This window comes from Bactrocera tryoni, chromosome 4 (genome assembly GCF_016617805.1).
Source record: "Bactrocera tryoni isolate S06 chromosome 4, CSIRO_BtryS06_freeze2, whole genome shotgun sequence".
NCBI lineage: Eukaryota > Metazoa > Arthropoda > Insecta > Diptera > Tephritidae > Bactrocera > Bactrocera tryoni.
The window spans coordinates 32,164,908-32,181,834 of record NC_052502.1 but is presented as its reverse complement, the minus strand read 5'-3'; the positions used below and the strand labels follow the sequence as shown (position 1 = coordinate 32,181,834).

Below are 16,927 nucleotides of genomic sequence, written 5' to 3'. Positions count from 1 at the left end.
ACAAATCATCGATTCACCAGTCCACAGCACTTTATGCTAAAATTTTTAAGATTTTAATATGTGATCTTTATAAAATGCTTGTCGCTTTTTTTATTTGCCTCATTTAGGTAGAGTAACTTGCTTGCAATACGGCTGTGAATATTGGTTTGGTGCAATCTGTTACGAGCAGTGTGCACTGAGGGGCCATTCATGGCTTCGTTTGAAAGCTGTGCGCGAATTTTTGAAACTGATTTGAAGGGATCAGAATTGGAAATATCCGAAATTCGTTTATCAACTCTCCTGTTGTTATTTTTGGGCGCCCTTGCTTCTTCTTCCTGATGACTCGATTTTCTTTGTTGTAGCCGGCAATAACTTTCCGTATTGCGACTTGGCTTTTATTAAAATTTTCAGTAATATAACGCTGTGTGTGACCATCTTTATGCAAATTAATTATGGTTGAACATTCCTCATTCGTTAATTGTTTAAAATTCACCATTTTCAGATTTTTTTTTAATTCACCGTAAAAAAATCGCCTTAATATTTCAAAAAATTAAATTAAAAAAAAAATGAAAACTTTAGTTACCAATTCAATTTCAAAATTTATTAATATAAACAATTCTTGCACGTTTAATACTTTTTTGTAATTTATTTTCAAGTTTTAATATGAAAAACACTAATTACTGCACTTGATAACTTACTTTTTCCACGCCTTGTCACTGAGCATTTCTATAGAAGGCTACGAAAATTTCTTACCAGATAAGCGGTTGCCACTAAAATCATCAACTGCGGTACTTTGATAACGGTACTTTCCGAACATATACAAAACAAATTATATTCAATTAAGCGAAAAAGTATAGAGCGTTTCAAACAGCGCTGGCTGTTTTGATAACTTATTTTTTCTACCTACTGTATAGCCCAATATTGGGGATTCCGACAAATGAGCAGCTTGTTGGGGTGAACTGGACGTGTACCAAATTTTAAATCGATCCCTTAAAAATTGAGAGACTATTTCGCATATATTATATTAAGCTCAATTTCGAAATTCGAAAAAGATATTTACATTAGAGATAATTGCCATTTCGACGTTCGAGATTTAATAGGAAGATTTTGGTCGATAACTTCCAAACTCTTATTATTTCCATTCTTACTTAAAACTAAATATCCTGAAAAATATTATATTTCATCTATCAATTTTTCGAAATTAGAAGTCAATATTTTCAATATTCGAAAAACAGTGAAATTTTTTTTTGCTTCTGACTAAATCTTTCTGCATAAAACTTTTTTAGCAGATATACATACGTACATATAAATAGGATCAATTTCGAAACTCACAAGAAAAAAATTGGATATTCGCAAAACGGATAAATTACTTTGTACTGCTTCCTTAATCGATAAAAATATTATATTTAGTATGTTAATTTTTCGAAATTCGAAGACAAAATTTTCGATATTCAAAAAGCAGAGAAATTATTTTTTACATCTGATTAAATCATTCTAGAAAGTAGATTTTTAGTAGATCATATAAGCTCAATTTCGAAATTCGAAGTAAAAATTTTCGATATTCGAAAAACAGATAAATTACGTTCGTACTGCTTACTGAATCGATAAAAAAAATTTATATTTAGTATGTTAATTTTTCGAAATTCGAAGTCAAAATTTTCCAAATTCGAAAATAAGAGAAACTATTTTTTTACATCTGACAAATATTTTTTCCAAAAAGATTTTTAATAAATCATACAAGCTTAATTTCGCGATTCGAAAGAAATTTCGATGTTCGAAAAACGGATAAATTACGTTTTTACTGCTTACTAAATCTCTCCGTAAGAAAATCAATACACCTATCAAATGACCGCCTTTATTGTTCACAACAAAATAAGTTTTTTCCGCTGACATTTGATTTCGGCATAAGTTTTCCTTAAGCTTCTCAATGTCCTGGCGTATAATTTTTTTTTTTTTTCAAAGTAACCCGCTAAAAGATAAATCTGAAGATCTGGGTAAAAAGTTATAGCATCTCTTTATATAGTATTTTTCAAATAGGAAAGTTCTGCTCGTCAACACAACCATATAATGGGAAATTACTCACTTCTGTTGATATTGAACTGAATATCAACTTCAATTTTCACTCTTAAGCGACGTGAAGATGGCACACCTTTTAAAATTTAACTACCATTTTCTTTCCAAAATGATTTCAAAGACTTTGGAATTTATAAAAAAATGTGTCTACTTTTTCAAAATAACTAACTGCCCGTAAACATTTTTGACTTGCAAAATTCAATTTCCTAATTCGAAATTGTTGAAAACCCAATTATTTATTTGCAAAGTTTTCTTTTCATTTAATTACTTTATTATGCCAATAGCCCCCTTCTCGGATATACATACTACGTACATATATTTCTAAGAAATATTCCTTAAAATATTGTTTTTTTTAAAGCAGTGAGATGTTTCGATCGAATGATTCCTTTAATAAAGTGAATCTTTAGTCAATTTTACTATTTTCTTGTTTCGATTTCAAGGTTCCGATTTTATGTTATTGTTTAAGATAAACTAAATAGCTATTCGGATTGTCTTCACGGACTTCCATTTATGCTAATAAATTGTACTGTTCACATAAACTCCCCATTGGAGAAATTGTACAGAGAAACTACATATATACATATATGAATATTAATGTATATTGCTTGTTGTTTTTAATGGTGCTTCTTCGGCAAAACTGTAATCCTCTGATTATTATTGTCAAAAAGTTAACAAACAAATTGCCAACCACACCCTACAAGTATTTAGTTCAGTTTGTTTGTATTTATGCTTTACTCGCACAACAGAAATGTGTCGAGTGCAAGAGCAGGAACAATCCGGAGTATGCATAACTGGTACATACTTGTACAAAACAAAAAGTATGCATATGTACTTTTTTGAACGATTTTCGGAGTATAAATTTCATAAAAACGGAACAAACAGAAATAAAAAATTTTGTATTATGAAATAAGTAATATTGTTTCCAGGACTTATAACATAAGAAATCTAAATAATTCCTTACGCGGAAATGTAGAAAACTTTCGAAAATTAAAATGTTGGATAAAAGTAATGTAAATTATTACTGAAACTCCTTCAAAGCGCTTAGTGATTTACGTTTAATGTCATCTATTGACTCAAAATGGTGTCCCATGAGCTGTCGTTCGACTTTGCTGATTGCCAGAAGTTACAAGGAGCTAAATCAGGCGAATACGGTGGTTGCGGCACGAGATTGGTTGAAAACTTGGCGAAAAACTTAGGAAGAACCAATGCAGTATGCGACGGTGCATTATCGTGGTGCAAAATCCAAGAGTCTTTGGCCCATAATTCCAGCCCCTTTTTACGAATAGCTTCCCGCAAATGACACATAACCCTGAAATAGTATTCATTGTTGACAGTTTGGCAGGTCGGAAGGAATTCGGAATCCCCCACACCTGGTTAATCGAAAAAAAGACTGTCAATATATCCTTGATTTTTGATGTCCCTTGCAATTTTTTTCGGCTTCGGCTCATCTCCGAATCATCTCCTTTGGCACCAAACCATGGACATTTTATTTAGTTTCTGATCTGTTTAGGTATGAATCTGAACACGACTCATTAAGCTTCAAACATACTCCTTAAATACAGAATTGATACATAAGAAATATGGAAAGCTTCTACCATCTCTCCAAAGATAACGTGAAGATTTCTTTGTATCTATTTGTTATAAAAGTTTTCTGCAATCTCTTGATCCATAAACATAGTTCAATATTATTCAAATATTTATTATTTCAAGAAGTGTACTTAGAACAACATTTTAAATCTCCATAGAATGAGTTCAAAATTTCGCGTCGTAAAGGAATAATATCAAAAATATAATTCTCAAATCTTTCTTAAACAGCAGATAAATAGAAGAGGAAGTTTCAGTCCAATGAATCTAATCCTGGTAAAATTGTTCCTTGTTAGCGGTTCACAAGTAATGGTTTACCAGATTTTTAAGTGACATATCAATAACAATGCTTCTAGAGTTCAATCATAACAAGTTTTCGGGCATTTCGGTAGCATGGCAGGATTTTGGTTCAATTCGAGTTCCTGATTAACATGGAAAGGACTATTTCTAATGAATATCGCGTTTAGTAGACAACAAAAAAATATCCGAGTCTCCTGACTTCTAAACTAAACTTTCTAAGAACATCAGAGTTTTTCATTAAAAAAATAAATCTTAAAATCTAGAATATTAAAAAATCTAATCGAAAATATATATTCCAACTCACAGCCGTGCATTAGCCACAACCACAATAATTATATAAACATTTCACTCAACCGAGGTACTTAAAATTTATTTACCGATTTAACCCATTTGCCATGCAAATGAAATTTTGTACACAATTTGAATAGAAATGATAAAGAGCATTGTATACACGATACAAGATAGTACGGAATAGGAAAAAGTGTAATAAAAACAACAATACATACTATGCGCAAAAGCCCCAACAAGGCAGCGGCGGAGCGCACAAGGAGCCTTTGTGTACACACACATACTGAACACACATACACACAATTGTGAGTATAGCTGGGTTTGGGTTCTTTGTTTAGGCTTGGGAGCAACACCCGAGAGTATACCAACATGAAAATATGCAAATAGCATAAAAGTCTGGCACAGTTTCGCATGAAAGCGAGGCAAAAGCATACAAAGGACGCTACTGCTACAGCAATAAGCAGCAACACACACACAAAGAACGACGTGTGAAAACACTTTAGTAAAGCAAAGTAATGAAGAATACACAGAAGAATATGATTTTCAAGCCGCGAAGCCGTAAACGCGTTTGTTGGGATAGTACACAAAGGCTATACCGAGTGTCAGGTGTGTAGTAGAGTAGCAGAGTGCACGACGAGGGGAAAAGCCGTAGGGGAAAGCTCAGTGCTGAAGAAGACGAAAGCTTTGGGGGCTAAATTTTTCTCACAGGAGAGTAGCCTTACAACATTACTGCTCCTATTTAAGGAGAGTTTGAAAGTTTGCTCTCTTGACATATGCTTAAATTACGTTCCACAAACCCGATCTCCGAAGCCGAAGAGCACACGCATTTAAAGCGCAGTTTTCGCTCAAACTGCTGCAACGTTTCTACAGCGCTTCTGTGTGTAGAAGCAGATTTTGTACCTCAATCATTTCCGCTCGCAGTTTTAATGTGACAGTGACAACGAAAATCGCTTGCGTCCAATTGTGGAAACAATAAGAAAAATTTCAAATAACTCAAGCTAAATTGTTTCCAATTTGGTGAAAATATAATTAAAAAAATAATATAAATAATTTTATGTCAAATCAAAACTTACTAAAAAGAAAATTTTGAATAAAAAACAGCCAAACCAATTGAAAATGTAAATCAGTGTCAAATTACAGTGCTCAAAACGACCGTTAAGTGTTTTTAAATAGTAATACAGAAATTTGAAAAAAAAAACAGCATAAAGCACAACAATAACAACAGTTGAAATAGTGCTTTACAACTTCCGTTAGTGGTTGTGTGTGTGTAGTAGTGCAACTTGTTAGAAATGGGTGGCGGCGAAGTCAAAGTCGCTACTGTGGATGTGGAGAGCGGCGATAATATGGCCACACTTCCGGTATCACGCTCGCACACAACCGGCAGCAATGACAGCGCCGAGAAGAATAATGCAGCCAACAAGGAAATGGAATTAAAGAACGTCATGCCGCAGCCATTGCAAAGGTTAATATCGAAATTTTATTACTTTTACGAAAAAATTGTGTGGTTTTAGAGTCAGGATATAAAAAGATATTCTAAGAGGAAAATATGTAAAAGGAAATTTTTGGAATATTTATGAGAATATTTTGCTGTGAAAGCGAGAATTCCCAAAAGATTTTCGGGTTCAAAAACTACGATAAAGAATATAAAAAATCAAAAGAAAACTAGAAAGTCGGAATAAATGAAGATTAATTCCTCAAAAATAATTTAAACAAATTATTGAGTACCTTTGCAAAACTTGAGCAAAAATTATAGTTTTATTCGAGAATATAAAGGTTGGAAGATTGAATGGTTATTTGGCAATAATTTTCAGGGTTTAATATAGCAAATAAGTTCAAAAAAGATTAATTAATATTTATACGAATATTGATAGATAAAAAGTGAAATAAAATGGTATAAAATTTTTTTTTAATTGCACTCACCGTAATCGATTGTTCAATGCATACTATATGTGAAAGTTACCGATATCTGAAATGATGAAAAATAAATAGTTATTATTTTAATTGTTTTTAACTAACTGAAATTCTTACTACAAAAACAAATCAAAGGACAAAACAATAACAAAATTTCTTTAGAAGAACTCAATTTTGATCGGTCAGTTTGTATGGCAGCTATAAGCCTTATTGTTCCGACCTGACCAATTTTTTCGGACACTGCCCCATGCTTAATTTGGTGAAGATATCTCGTCAAATTAAAAGGCTTTCCATATAACAGCTGATGGCCTGGAGCTAGTGCTGCTAATTTTGCTATTTTCTGTATATTTATATGCTTAAAATAAATATGAATATGAATCTGAATCCATATAAGCACATAGGAATCATGCCGTTCAGTTTCGCGAGAAATGCCCAACTCTTGACGATTTTCAAGCACCATATCGTATATATTTTGAAGGATCTTAGACGTCACTTTCGTGGCAATTTTAATATATCTTCTTTAGGGTATAAAAATGTTGATCGGTATTTATTAATTTAATTAATTTAGTTAATTTGTGGGTATTAATAAATAGTTTTCAGCCATTCTGATGGAGAACTTAAAAATAAAAAAAAGTTTTAAAATTCTATAATTTAATATTTCGAACGACTCCCCAAACTTATGCATTGAATGAATGAGCTATAGCATTTAAAAAGAGCGTCGTGTAGGATTGAACGGGGTGATTAAAAAGTATCTAACACCAGCAGAAATATTTAACTAAACTGTCGCGTCATTTCTTTAATGTTCATGTGGTGCTTCTAGAGACGCTATTTATATGGATGGGGGTTATAGAAGGCCCAATCCAGCATATTACATATTTAGATGAAATAAACGAGAAAAATGTCTTATGGTTGGTATAAGAAATAAGTTATAAAAGAGTAATATTGTTTTATAAAAGAAGTTTTTAATTTATATAGAAGGATTCTCAGTAACAAGAGTACTAAACTCGAACAAACTATGCCAGTTGTTCAAAGAAATTGTAAGCACTAGCGTTGCAACTCTCCGCTCACGTGTACTCTGACAATTTGTTGCGTTTCTCTCTTTGAGTATTAAACTCTTATTTTCGTGACAAAAACATTTTGATAACCTCTTTTCTATAAACAACTATTATACCTATTGTATTTGAAATCTTAAATTTTGAAAATCAATAAAAAATGTGTGTATTTGAATCTTTGAGTCACAATGGTAAAACTGATCTAAAATGTGATAAAACAAATTTGGTGGCATACAAGATATCGGTTCTAACACTTTAATGAGGCATCCGAATACTCTCTTGTAACAATTTAACTCATAAACTTTGTTGTTGCTAATATATGTTGATTTTTAACAAGAGATCAACGAGCAGAAAATGAGAATCGAAGATAAACTCTGCTATATAAATCACTCTGAGAAGCTGTAGGCACGTATACTAAGGTTTTAAGTTATAAAAATATACCTAGACCTTCATTAAAATTTTGGTACTCAATTTAAGCCTACCATTTATGAACTATGAGAAATCGTGGTAGCTTGAATTTAAAGAACAGTTAGTTGTAATGAAAACTCTTCTTTTGACGAGTGTGTATGAAGTTAATTATATATTAAAATGTTTGGCTTTTCGTATTTCAATGAGGTGTCGCTCCTTTGGAGGACTGATGTTATCAAATTATAATTTGCTTACTATCCAAGCTAAGAGCTTAGGTATTTTAATAAAAGAGCTTAAAATATTGCAAATGTCATCGCATTAGATAAACTAAATTCTGATCTTTCTATACCCTGAATAAAGCATATTAAGTCTGTAACACCTAGAAGGAAACATGAAAGACCTTATAAAATATATACATACATGATCAGCTTGACAAGCTGAGTCTCTCAGTTTTTCCGATATTGATCTGAAATTTTGCTAACGTCCTTTTCTTTTCAAGAAGCTGAACATTTGGCGAAACCGTCGATATCGGAACATACCTTATCTACCATACAAACTAAAAGTTCAAAATCAAGTGCTTGTGTAGACAACTTAATTGACGAAATGTCTTCGCAGATTTTTGCTCTAGACAGTAGTTCAATCTCTAGAAGAGACTGCTTTAGATCCAGTCGCTATAGCTAAGGGCAGCCAAACAAATTGGCCAATCCAAATCAGGTTCTTGTAAGCTTGTGTGGCAGCTCCATGCTATTGTGGTCCGATTTCGGCGGTTCCGTTGAATGAGCAGCTTCTTGGGGGAAAAGATATGTAGATGAAGAAGTTTTGGAATCTAGATATTGAAATAAAAAAACCTTTTCAGGATAAAAAAGGACCTTTTGTCCTTAACTGAAAGTGGATTTCATTCAGAGATCAAAAAAAAAATTTTTTTCAGACATACATTAATAACAAACTTGTAAAAATGCACACAACTTTCAGCTGACAACCTTACATGCATACATTTGCACAGCATTAGGGCAAACACAAACAATGTTAACAAACAATTTGCACACTCCAACAATTTTCGCACTCAGTCATGAACGACTTGTCAACGCGGCGTTTACAAGGAAATCATGGCTGCGAACATGAACCTTATTGTATTAGTGACAACAACAACAGCAACAACAACAAGTGTACACACAGACTATGCCATAAAAATGACATTCCTGCTGGAATAACTGTGAATCCGGCATGAGATTACGCGACCAAGCTGCAGGCGACACAAAGGTGGGGTAAAGAGAGGCAAGAGGGAGAAATTAAAAAGGAAGACGCGGAAAAAAGACATAACACAGCAGGCAGTAAAATAAAGAATGCAATGAAATTGATGAATTACTTGCAACATCAAGTTGCACATTGTCACATTATGGCGCGCATAGGGTAGCAACAAAGCAAGCTGCATGCAACGAGGGCACGCTGACTGCGTGACTGACTGATTTGAATGTTGAATCCTCTACAAACATGCTTAGGCACATATAGTATATTTCTGTATATACATATATATATATATGTGTGTGCGTGTGTAATTGTATGCATTGGCATGTTGCATACATGCCGTTGGACACTTGTCGATGTACGTGCAACAGCAGCTAGCGGACGACTTTTCGGAGTGTGCGGAGGGAGGCGTCATGTCGGACGTTGTGTAGGAATGCTTGTGAATGCCCCAAAGCAAATCAGCATAAAACGTGGGGAATCAAGTTAAATAATGTCATAAGCTACTGACTAGAGGCGCCAGAGGGTGGAGGAGGTGAAAGGTGCAGCATAGATCTCGCATATCGTTTGTGCAACATATTTCTAATATTTGCTTTTGTTGTTGGAGGCGTTTTTTTTCAGTGAAGTATGTGAAAAAGTTTGCATATTTGCATAAGTGCTAGCGAGGCGGGTGCCTCTATGGAAGAGGTCGAGGGTGTGGAAATGTTAGAAATCAGTTATAACTGTCTACATTTTAGGTGACAACTAATGAAGTGTGTTTTACAGTTTGCGAAGTTGTTGTATGAGTGCGGGAGTGGGGAAGAACACCAGCTGGAAAGGTGTATGTATTGGCAAATGGGACACGATTCATTCAAAGTACATATGTACAAGAGTTAGCATATTTAATGTTTAAAATTTACATAAAATCAGTTGCCAAAGTTTGACTTAGAACCTCTCCCTTATATTACATAAAGTGTATATTTTAAACATGTGGATTTTAAGAAGTTAGGTTAATGTAATGGCCACGAATTTAGCTTTACTATAAGAATAAGGCTTTGCTCGAACAAATTCTAGCTAAGAGATTTTCGACCACTTTTTGCAGTAAATACTAAATATCAGCAATAACGTACCGAATATTCTTCTCTTGTATGGCATGTACCGCCGTTTGTTGGAGGCAAAGATCGTCGATATCAACATCTTCCAACTAAGGTACGAATATTTGGTGTCTTCGATTTGTCAAGCATTGAGGAATAGTGAATCGAACAACCTCTAACAGCTGTTCGGTAAAATTGTTCGCAAACATATCCTCTGATCCATGCCTTACTTTTTCTGCAAACTTGCTCTTTATGGATTACTGTTGATGAGTAGCATTAAAGCAGCTTTTTTAGCTCTCTATTTCTGATTGAGGTAACTAAATGGTTCGAACCTGGAACCGAGTTTCCTTTAAATCAAATAACCTTTTAACTGACTACAGCGTTCAGCCGCTTAGTGCTCCAATTACAGAAGGAGGACAAATTTTTAGAAAGCGGTGCTCTCGCTAGTAGGTAACCTCAATTAAAGACAAGTACGCCTATATGTATGGCGATAATCAGATATTTTGTGAAGTTGGGTGAAGAAGGAATGTCCATTCTCGGTATGGTGAACTGTGTGCCAGAGAAGTCTTATATGTTGAGCTAGTTAAGAGGTTGCAAGATGTGAAGTAACTCAAATCGCTTTGGAAGCAGATGATCTTATGAATGCTAAATAAGCTAAAACTGTATTTATAAGAGTTAGGTGAGAGGCGAATGCAAAATTCTGCTGCTGAATCCATGTTATTTCAAAACGGAATGTCAGTGGATGAGAATCAAGTCTAATGAAACATTTTTCTAAGAATAACTCATAAAAGTATATATTATAGCATTGGCGGATTTTATAATAAGTACTAATATCTTTCCAATCATATGTGAGAACAAAGTTGTTTTCAGTGAGAGACTTTTGTCAATACATTTTGCTTATTGGTATTGTAAGGAGATGTATTAAAAAAAACTATTCTTGGAAACTTGTCTAATTCAGAACATGAAAGCGAATCAGAACCTGATTCAGGGATTACATGGATTTACGGGTTTGAAAAAATCTATTTTTTTATTGTCATATTAAATTCTACAACACCTCTAGATAATTGTCTTAAATTTTCTAGTTGATAGTAATAGTTTCGGAGATACTGTTTTGAGAACTTGTGTGCTCGAAGCTAGCTATGCTAAGTGCGCCATCTTTAAACACGTTTTTCTCGAAATTGTGTTTTTGAAGCCGGTTGGCAAGATCCCTCGAGAACTACTCAAGTGATCTTCATTAAATTTTAAACAGGTTTTTGAGACATAATTCTTAAAGACTTGTACGAAGGATTTTTTTCGATTAAAATTATTTGAAAAAAAAATCTCGCGAAATTTTCATTTTTTTTGTAAAAATGTCTGCCAAAAATCCAATATAAATATTTTTTTACTTCGTCCAAGTTCTAAGTTAAGGTTTTAACTAAAATACGGCTTTTTTCACTTTAGATGATGCTGTAAGATGCGGGGCCATCTATTTTTCTAAATATTTTTGTTAATAGTGTATGTTTGTAACAATAAAAAACTCTAATTAAATGTTTTATTTTTATATTAGAATTTTTTTTTTTAAATGAAGGTTTTTTATTCAAGGAAACCCAGTTAGCTGCTGTAGCTTAAGCTAAATGTTTTTTCGAAATAGGAGGGAAACCAAGGAAGTATCGAGCTATACAGCTAATAATAACAGTAACCAAATTTTTTTTTCGAGTGATTAAATCATAGGCTAAAAAAGTAATTTCTCTATTTTGCAAAATTTAACCCCAAAATCAAAAAAATTGCCCTCAAATTTCGAAATTGAGTTTATATAACCGACCAAAAATGTAAAAATATGGGTATCAACCATACCTCTTACCTCTCATTTTAATGGTATATAGTATTTTCGATTAAACTTTCGACTTTCGATTTTCGAAAAAATAAAAGTATTATATTTCAAATTTTTATACTCTCGCAACAAAGGTGCTAAGGAGAGTATTATAGTTTTGTTCACATAACGGTTGTTTGTAAGTCCTAAAACTAAAAGAGTCAGATATAGGGTTATATATACCAAAGTGATCAGGGTGACGAGTAGAGTTGAAATCCGGATGTCTGTCCGTCCGTCTGTCCGTCCGTCCGTGCAAGCTGTAACTTGAGTAAAAATTGAGATATCATGATGAAATTTGATGCACGTATTCCTTGGTTCCATAAGAAGGTTAAGTTCGAAGATGGGCAAAATCGGCCCACTGCCACGCCCACAAAATGGCGGAAACCGAAAACCTATAAAGTGTCATAACTAAGCCATAAACCAAGGTATTAAAGTGAAATTTAGCACAAAAGGTCGTATTAGGGAGGGGCATATTTGGACGTAATCTTCTTGGAAAAGTGGGCGTGGCCCCGTCCCCTACTAAGTTTTTTGTACATATCTCGGAAACTACTATAGCTATGTCAACCAAACTCTATACAGTCGTTTCCTTCAGACATTTCCATATACAGTTCAAAAATGGAAGAAATCGGATAATAACCACGCCACCTCCCATACAAAGGTTATGTTGAAAATCACTAAAAGTGCGTTAACAGACTAACAAAAAACCTCAGAAACACTAAATTTTACGGAAGAAGTGGCAGAAGGAAGCTGCACCCAGGCCTTTTTTTTAAATTGAAAATGGGCGTGGCGTCGCCCACTTATGAACCAAAAACCATATCTCGGGAATTACTAGACCGATTTCAATGAAATTCGGTATATAATATTTTCTTATCACCCTGATGACATGTACGAAATATGGGTGAAATCGGTTAAGAACCACGCCTTTTTTCAATATAACGCTATTTTGAATTCCATCTGATGCCTTTTCTATATAATATACACATTAGGAACCAATGATGATAGCGGAATAAAACTTTACACAAATACGGTATTTGAAAAATATGTAAATGACTGAAATTTCGATTATCACTTTATCATGCGAGAGTATAAAATGTTCGGTGACACCCGAAGTTAGCCCTTCCTTACTTGTTTTCAATAAAGTTTGTTTTGAAATTTGAAGGGAAATAATTCGGAGTCTAAAAGCAGTCCATTTTGCGTACAGTTTAAGAATGGGTTTCTGGCCCTGGCACACATTACCTGCAATACTTGATATTGATAGTGAATTTTCCGTACTTAAACTAAAAAACGAAATTCTCCACATTCGGAGAATGCTTTCAATTTGATAATTGCATATCTCCAATTACTTATTTTCGAATTTGCAAATTGTTAAGTGGCCAAGTCATGGACTAAAATGTTAAAAATATTAGAAGTAAAACATAATTTTAATGACATGTCTGAATAGAAAAAAATGCAACTCAAAAAACCCACACAAACAAAAATCACCAGAATATTTCATTGGCTGCCTGTCAAGCGCATCCTAGCTACAAAAGAGTATGGACGGCGCGAGCAAGCGGGATATTTTCATTCCATGTTGCCACAACTGGATGATATTTTGTGTATTCGAGCGCAGTGCACTTGGCTTAATGCAATATTTGAGGAGCAGCCAGGGGCTGGAAACGCACCAATAATCCAGCTGCCATTCAAGCAGTTCGCTCGCCTGCTCACTCGCCGCTGTGTTGCAGCTCTTGGGTTTGTAGGTGTTTTCAGTTTCAGGCTGTACGTTTCCGGGGAGCTGGCTGCGCTTGCGCATAATAAGAACGCCGCTGCAGAATTGGGTCGCTCCTCTTGTGCATATTTTAACCTGCCTCAACAAGCTGTGCGCTCGCTTTGCAGGCATGGCAAATACACCGCTATGGCTGGTGTTGATGCTGATGTTGATGATGATGATGATGGTGCTGATGGTTGAATAGTTGTGTGAGTGGCTAGCAGTCGGGTGGACGGCGATTGGGTTTGTGCGCAAATGGGGGGTTGTTGGTGTAAATATTTGTTGCTTTCAGCATTACAATACACAAACAGCAGTCAAGTTGTTTTCCATTTTGTTGCAATGCACTTAAATGGTTGGTGAGTGTGCGAGCGGCCAAAATGCGAAAAAATATGAAATCCCCGTCAGTTTTATGTGAATGATGTTGATATGCGTATGTATGATGCATATGTATTATTAGACATACCTAAAGACACATGTACCAAATACATATTCATGCTTTTGTAAGTAGATGAAAATATGCAAATCCTTGCTTTGGATTTATTTTACTGTGCAATGAGTTGTGCAAGCACAAAATAATTGCAAGTATAAATAAAAAGTATTTTTTTTTTCAAAGGCGTATAAGGTTTGTGCGAGTTTATGTAATATTTATTTGCTTTAAAGCGACTTTGATTTGTTTGATTTTGGCTCACTCGAAAAAAGAAAGGATTCATTGAAATATTTGTTTCACCGAAAGTGGTTATATGAATAGAAATGATTTCACTTTCAAAAAAAAAACGAAGCGAATAAGTAAAAAAGTACAAATTAAGTTCGAAATATGTACTTCAAACCATCCTGAATAACAGAAATGACTATATGCAGCAGATTCTTGAGCAAAAATATATGTATCGGAGTCACCAGATTACGATGCCGGATTAAATTATACTCAAAATGAACGAAAATATCGATATAGGTCATTGGGACCAAATGATGCGTTGGACCCTTTCCGACCAATTTTGAACTATTAAGATTAAATAAATTTGTAAAAATACATTTTTATTTCATTCTTTCTTTGTTTTTTTTTCTCCATTATCAACCATTTTGTGATTTTGTTTCTATCAAAAGTGAACCTGTGCACCTGTACGTTTCAAGTACTATTTAGATTTAGGTCTATGAGGCTGATATTGAACCATCACTTCACTTCAAAATGGAATGTCCAATCGCAGATCGATTTAAGTCTTATAGGGTATTTTCTATTTCGCTTAAGAATATAATACTATACATCTGCGATACTGAAGTAGGACTTAAAAAAATATATCGGGTATCAAATCTTTTTACAGTCTGTTAAGGGTAACAAATACTTTTGTTAGCGAATAGGTCACCTATGTGTTATAATACACAAAAGCATTTGTAATAATAAAAGAAACACTTATATCAGATATCAAGATGTATAATTTTTCTAAGTCCTACTTCAATATCCCGTTGGTATCTAGACTATCTCCTGTAAAAACAAACTTGATGACATTTAAAATACCGCAATATTGGCAGTGAGCTACAAAGACACTGATTCCAATAATTTTTACACCAAATGATAATTAAAAAGTAGTAATTTGTTTATGAGATAAACTAGAAGGTTTTTGAATGTTATCCCTTAGATGCTTGCTGATATTTTAGTAGCTTCAGTATATGTAAGATGGATGTGGTTATTACACCTTTTCTTGTCATAAAAGGCAGAATGCTATTTTCGCTCATAGTTCGATCAGTCTTCAATGACATACCTATTTCATTTTACATGATCGACACACTGGGGTAGCTTAGGTTCGGTAGAGTTCGATCCTAACAGGGATCTCGTTTGGGCAGCTTAGAACGTCCGTCCGTTAATATATAAAACTAATATTTAATAAATATTAAAGCTGTGCTGACACGTCAAAGGTAAGATTGCCGAGATGTTTCAAACTCAGTATTGCAAAGTCTGAACAAGGGAGAAAGTGCTTGATTGTTTTCACCTTATTTTCCTTCATACAACTTTGAAATCATGCGTACGTCAGGATTTTTGTCTTTACTTCTTAAATGCCGTTTGGACAATGTCTTGTAAAAACTCCTACTATTGCGATAAGATGAACTTTACTTAAGGAAAGTGGTTCAGAAAATCTCCCTCCAAGCCAAAGAAATCTTGTATTTGCGGTGTCGACGATCAAACCTGCTTAGCGCACGCGAAGACCGTTCAATCCGTGCAAAAATTCAAGATGCCAATGGAGATCCAACTCGGTTCCATTTAAATACGAGCGGCTCAAGGGTGCCCCCTGTGGCTAGCGCGTCGGCTTTGCAGTTTCCATTGATTCTCTTATGGCCAGTAGAGCATTACGAACCATTTTGAATAACTTTGCCTAACAGATTATCGGTCTAAAGCTGGATTTCCCGGATATAAAAACAAACTGGAACCGTTGTATTGACCAGGCACCCAAACGAGTTTGATGAGGAAGTAGCTTAATACTATTTCTAGTGAGAACAGACACTTTTTGACTAGCTATGGGAGCTTGGTTAATGAGCTCAGCGATAGTATTTCCGTTCGACTGTCGGAATAAATGTTCACCGCCCTGAAATAGGAGTTGATGGAGGAGTGAATTTCAGCGTATATTTTTTCAAACCTCTTCTTATGACCAGCTGTGTGTAAAATGTGGCATTATGGGTGTAGTTCGCAGTGCACTGACTATGCCTATGAGCTCCGCTTTTTGTAGACGTTCGAGCATTCCATCAAATGAATACAACGTACCACATTGTGGGCTTGTTCTATTAGTGATGCTTAATGTTTGAAAAACGAAATAACTTATAAAGGTTAATTTTAAAAAATTATAAAAAAAGGAGAGAGCTATATTTGATGAAGCCGACATCAAGAACTTATCTTAAGCACTTGCTTTAATTTTTTCATATTTTTTCTAATTAAGATTTACTAGCGAAGCCTAGCTTCAAAACTGTTTTTTTCAGTATGTATAAGAAATATTGAAAATTGTGTGAAAAATATATTTTTTCCATGAGACTTTATATTTTATGAGCTTAAATGCCTTCGTATAAACTTTTCTGGGAATAAAATCAAAACTAGTGAACTTTTCGACGATTTTAAACCAAGTTTACTTGGAAAAAAAGATTAAGTGGTTATTACAGGAGTGAAACTGCCAAAGCAGATGATAAATTTGTTTTATAAATATTTATTTCAATTTTTTTTTTAAATATTTTTGTTTAATTTTCGAAAATATAACTGATTCCAATTATTGCTGTATTTTTTCAAAGTTATTGCTAATATGAATAATATTATTTAGAAAATTGCAATTTTTATTAATACTTGCTGATTTAACAAACAAATATATGCTTAAAATTTGCCAGATTTGCTTTTCACCTTTGCAATTGAATATATTTATTTACACTTTTATTTCCCCGCTACTAACACTCC

The 16,927-nt window shown here is 34.0% G+C and overlaps 1 protein-coding gene across 10 annotated transcripts in view; it reads left to right on the top strand.

Moving 5' to 3' along the window:
• Positions 1 to 16,927, top strand: part of LOC120776161 (proton channel OtopLc) — a 70,320-nt gene that overhangs the window by 27,186 nt on the left and 26,207 nt on the right. For 3 of the 10 annotated variants that reach the window (XM_040106767.1, XM_040106765.1, XM_040106764.1), the window contains exon 2: positions 5,146 to 5,686. The exons of the other annotated variants lie outside the window; for them this stretch is intronic. In XM_040106767.1, the coding sequence (XP_039962701.1) occupies positions 5,514 to 5,686 (173 nt within the window). In that variant the 5' untranslated portion in view covers positions 5,146 to 5,513. The remainder of the gene's footprint in view (positions 1 to 5,145; positions 5,687 to 16,927) is intronic. 10 annotated transcript variants of the gene reach the window in all.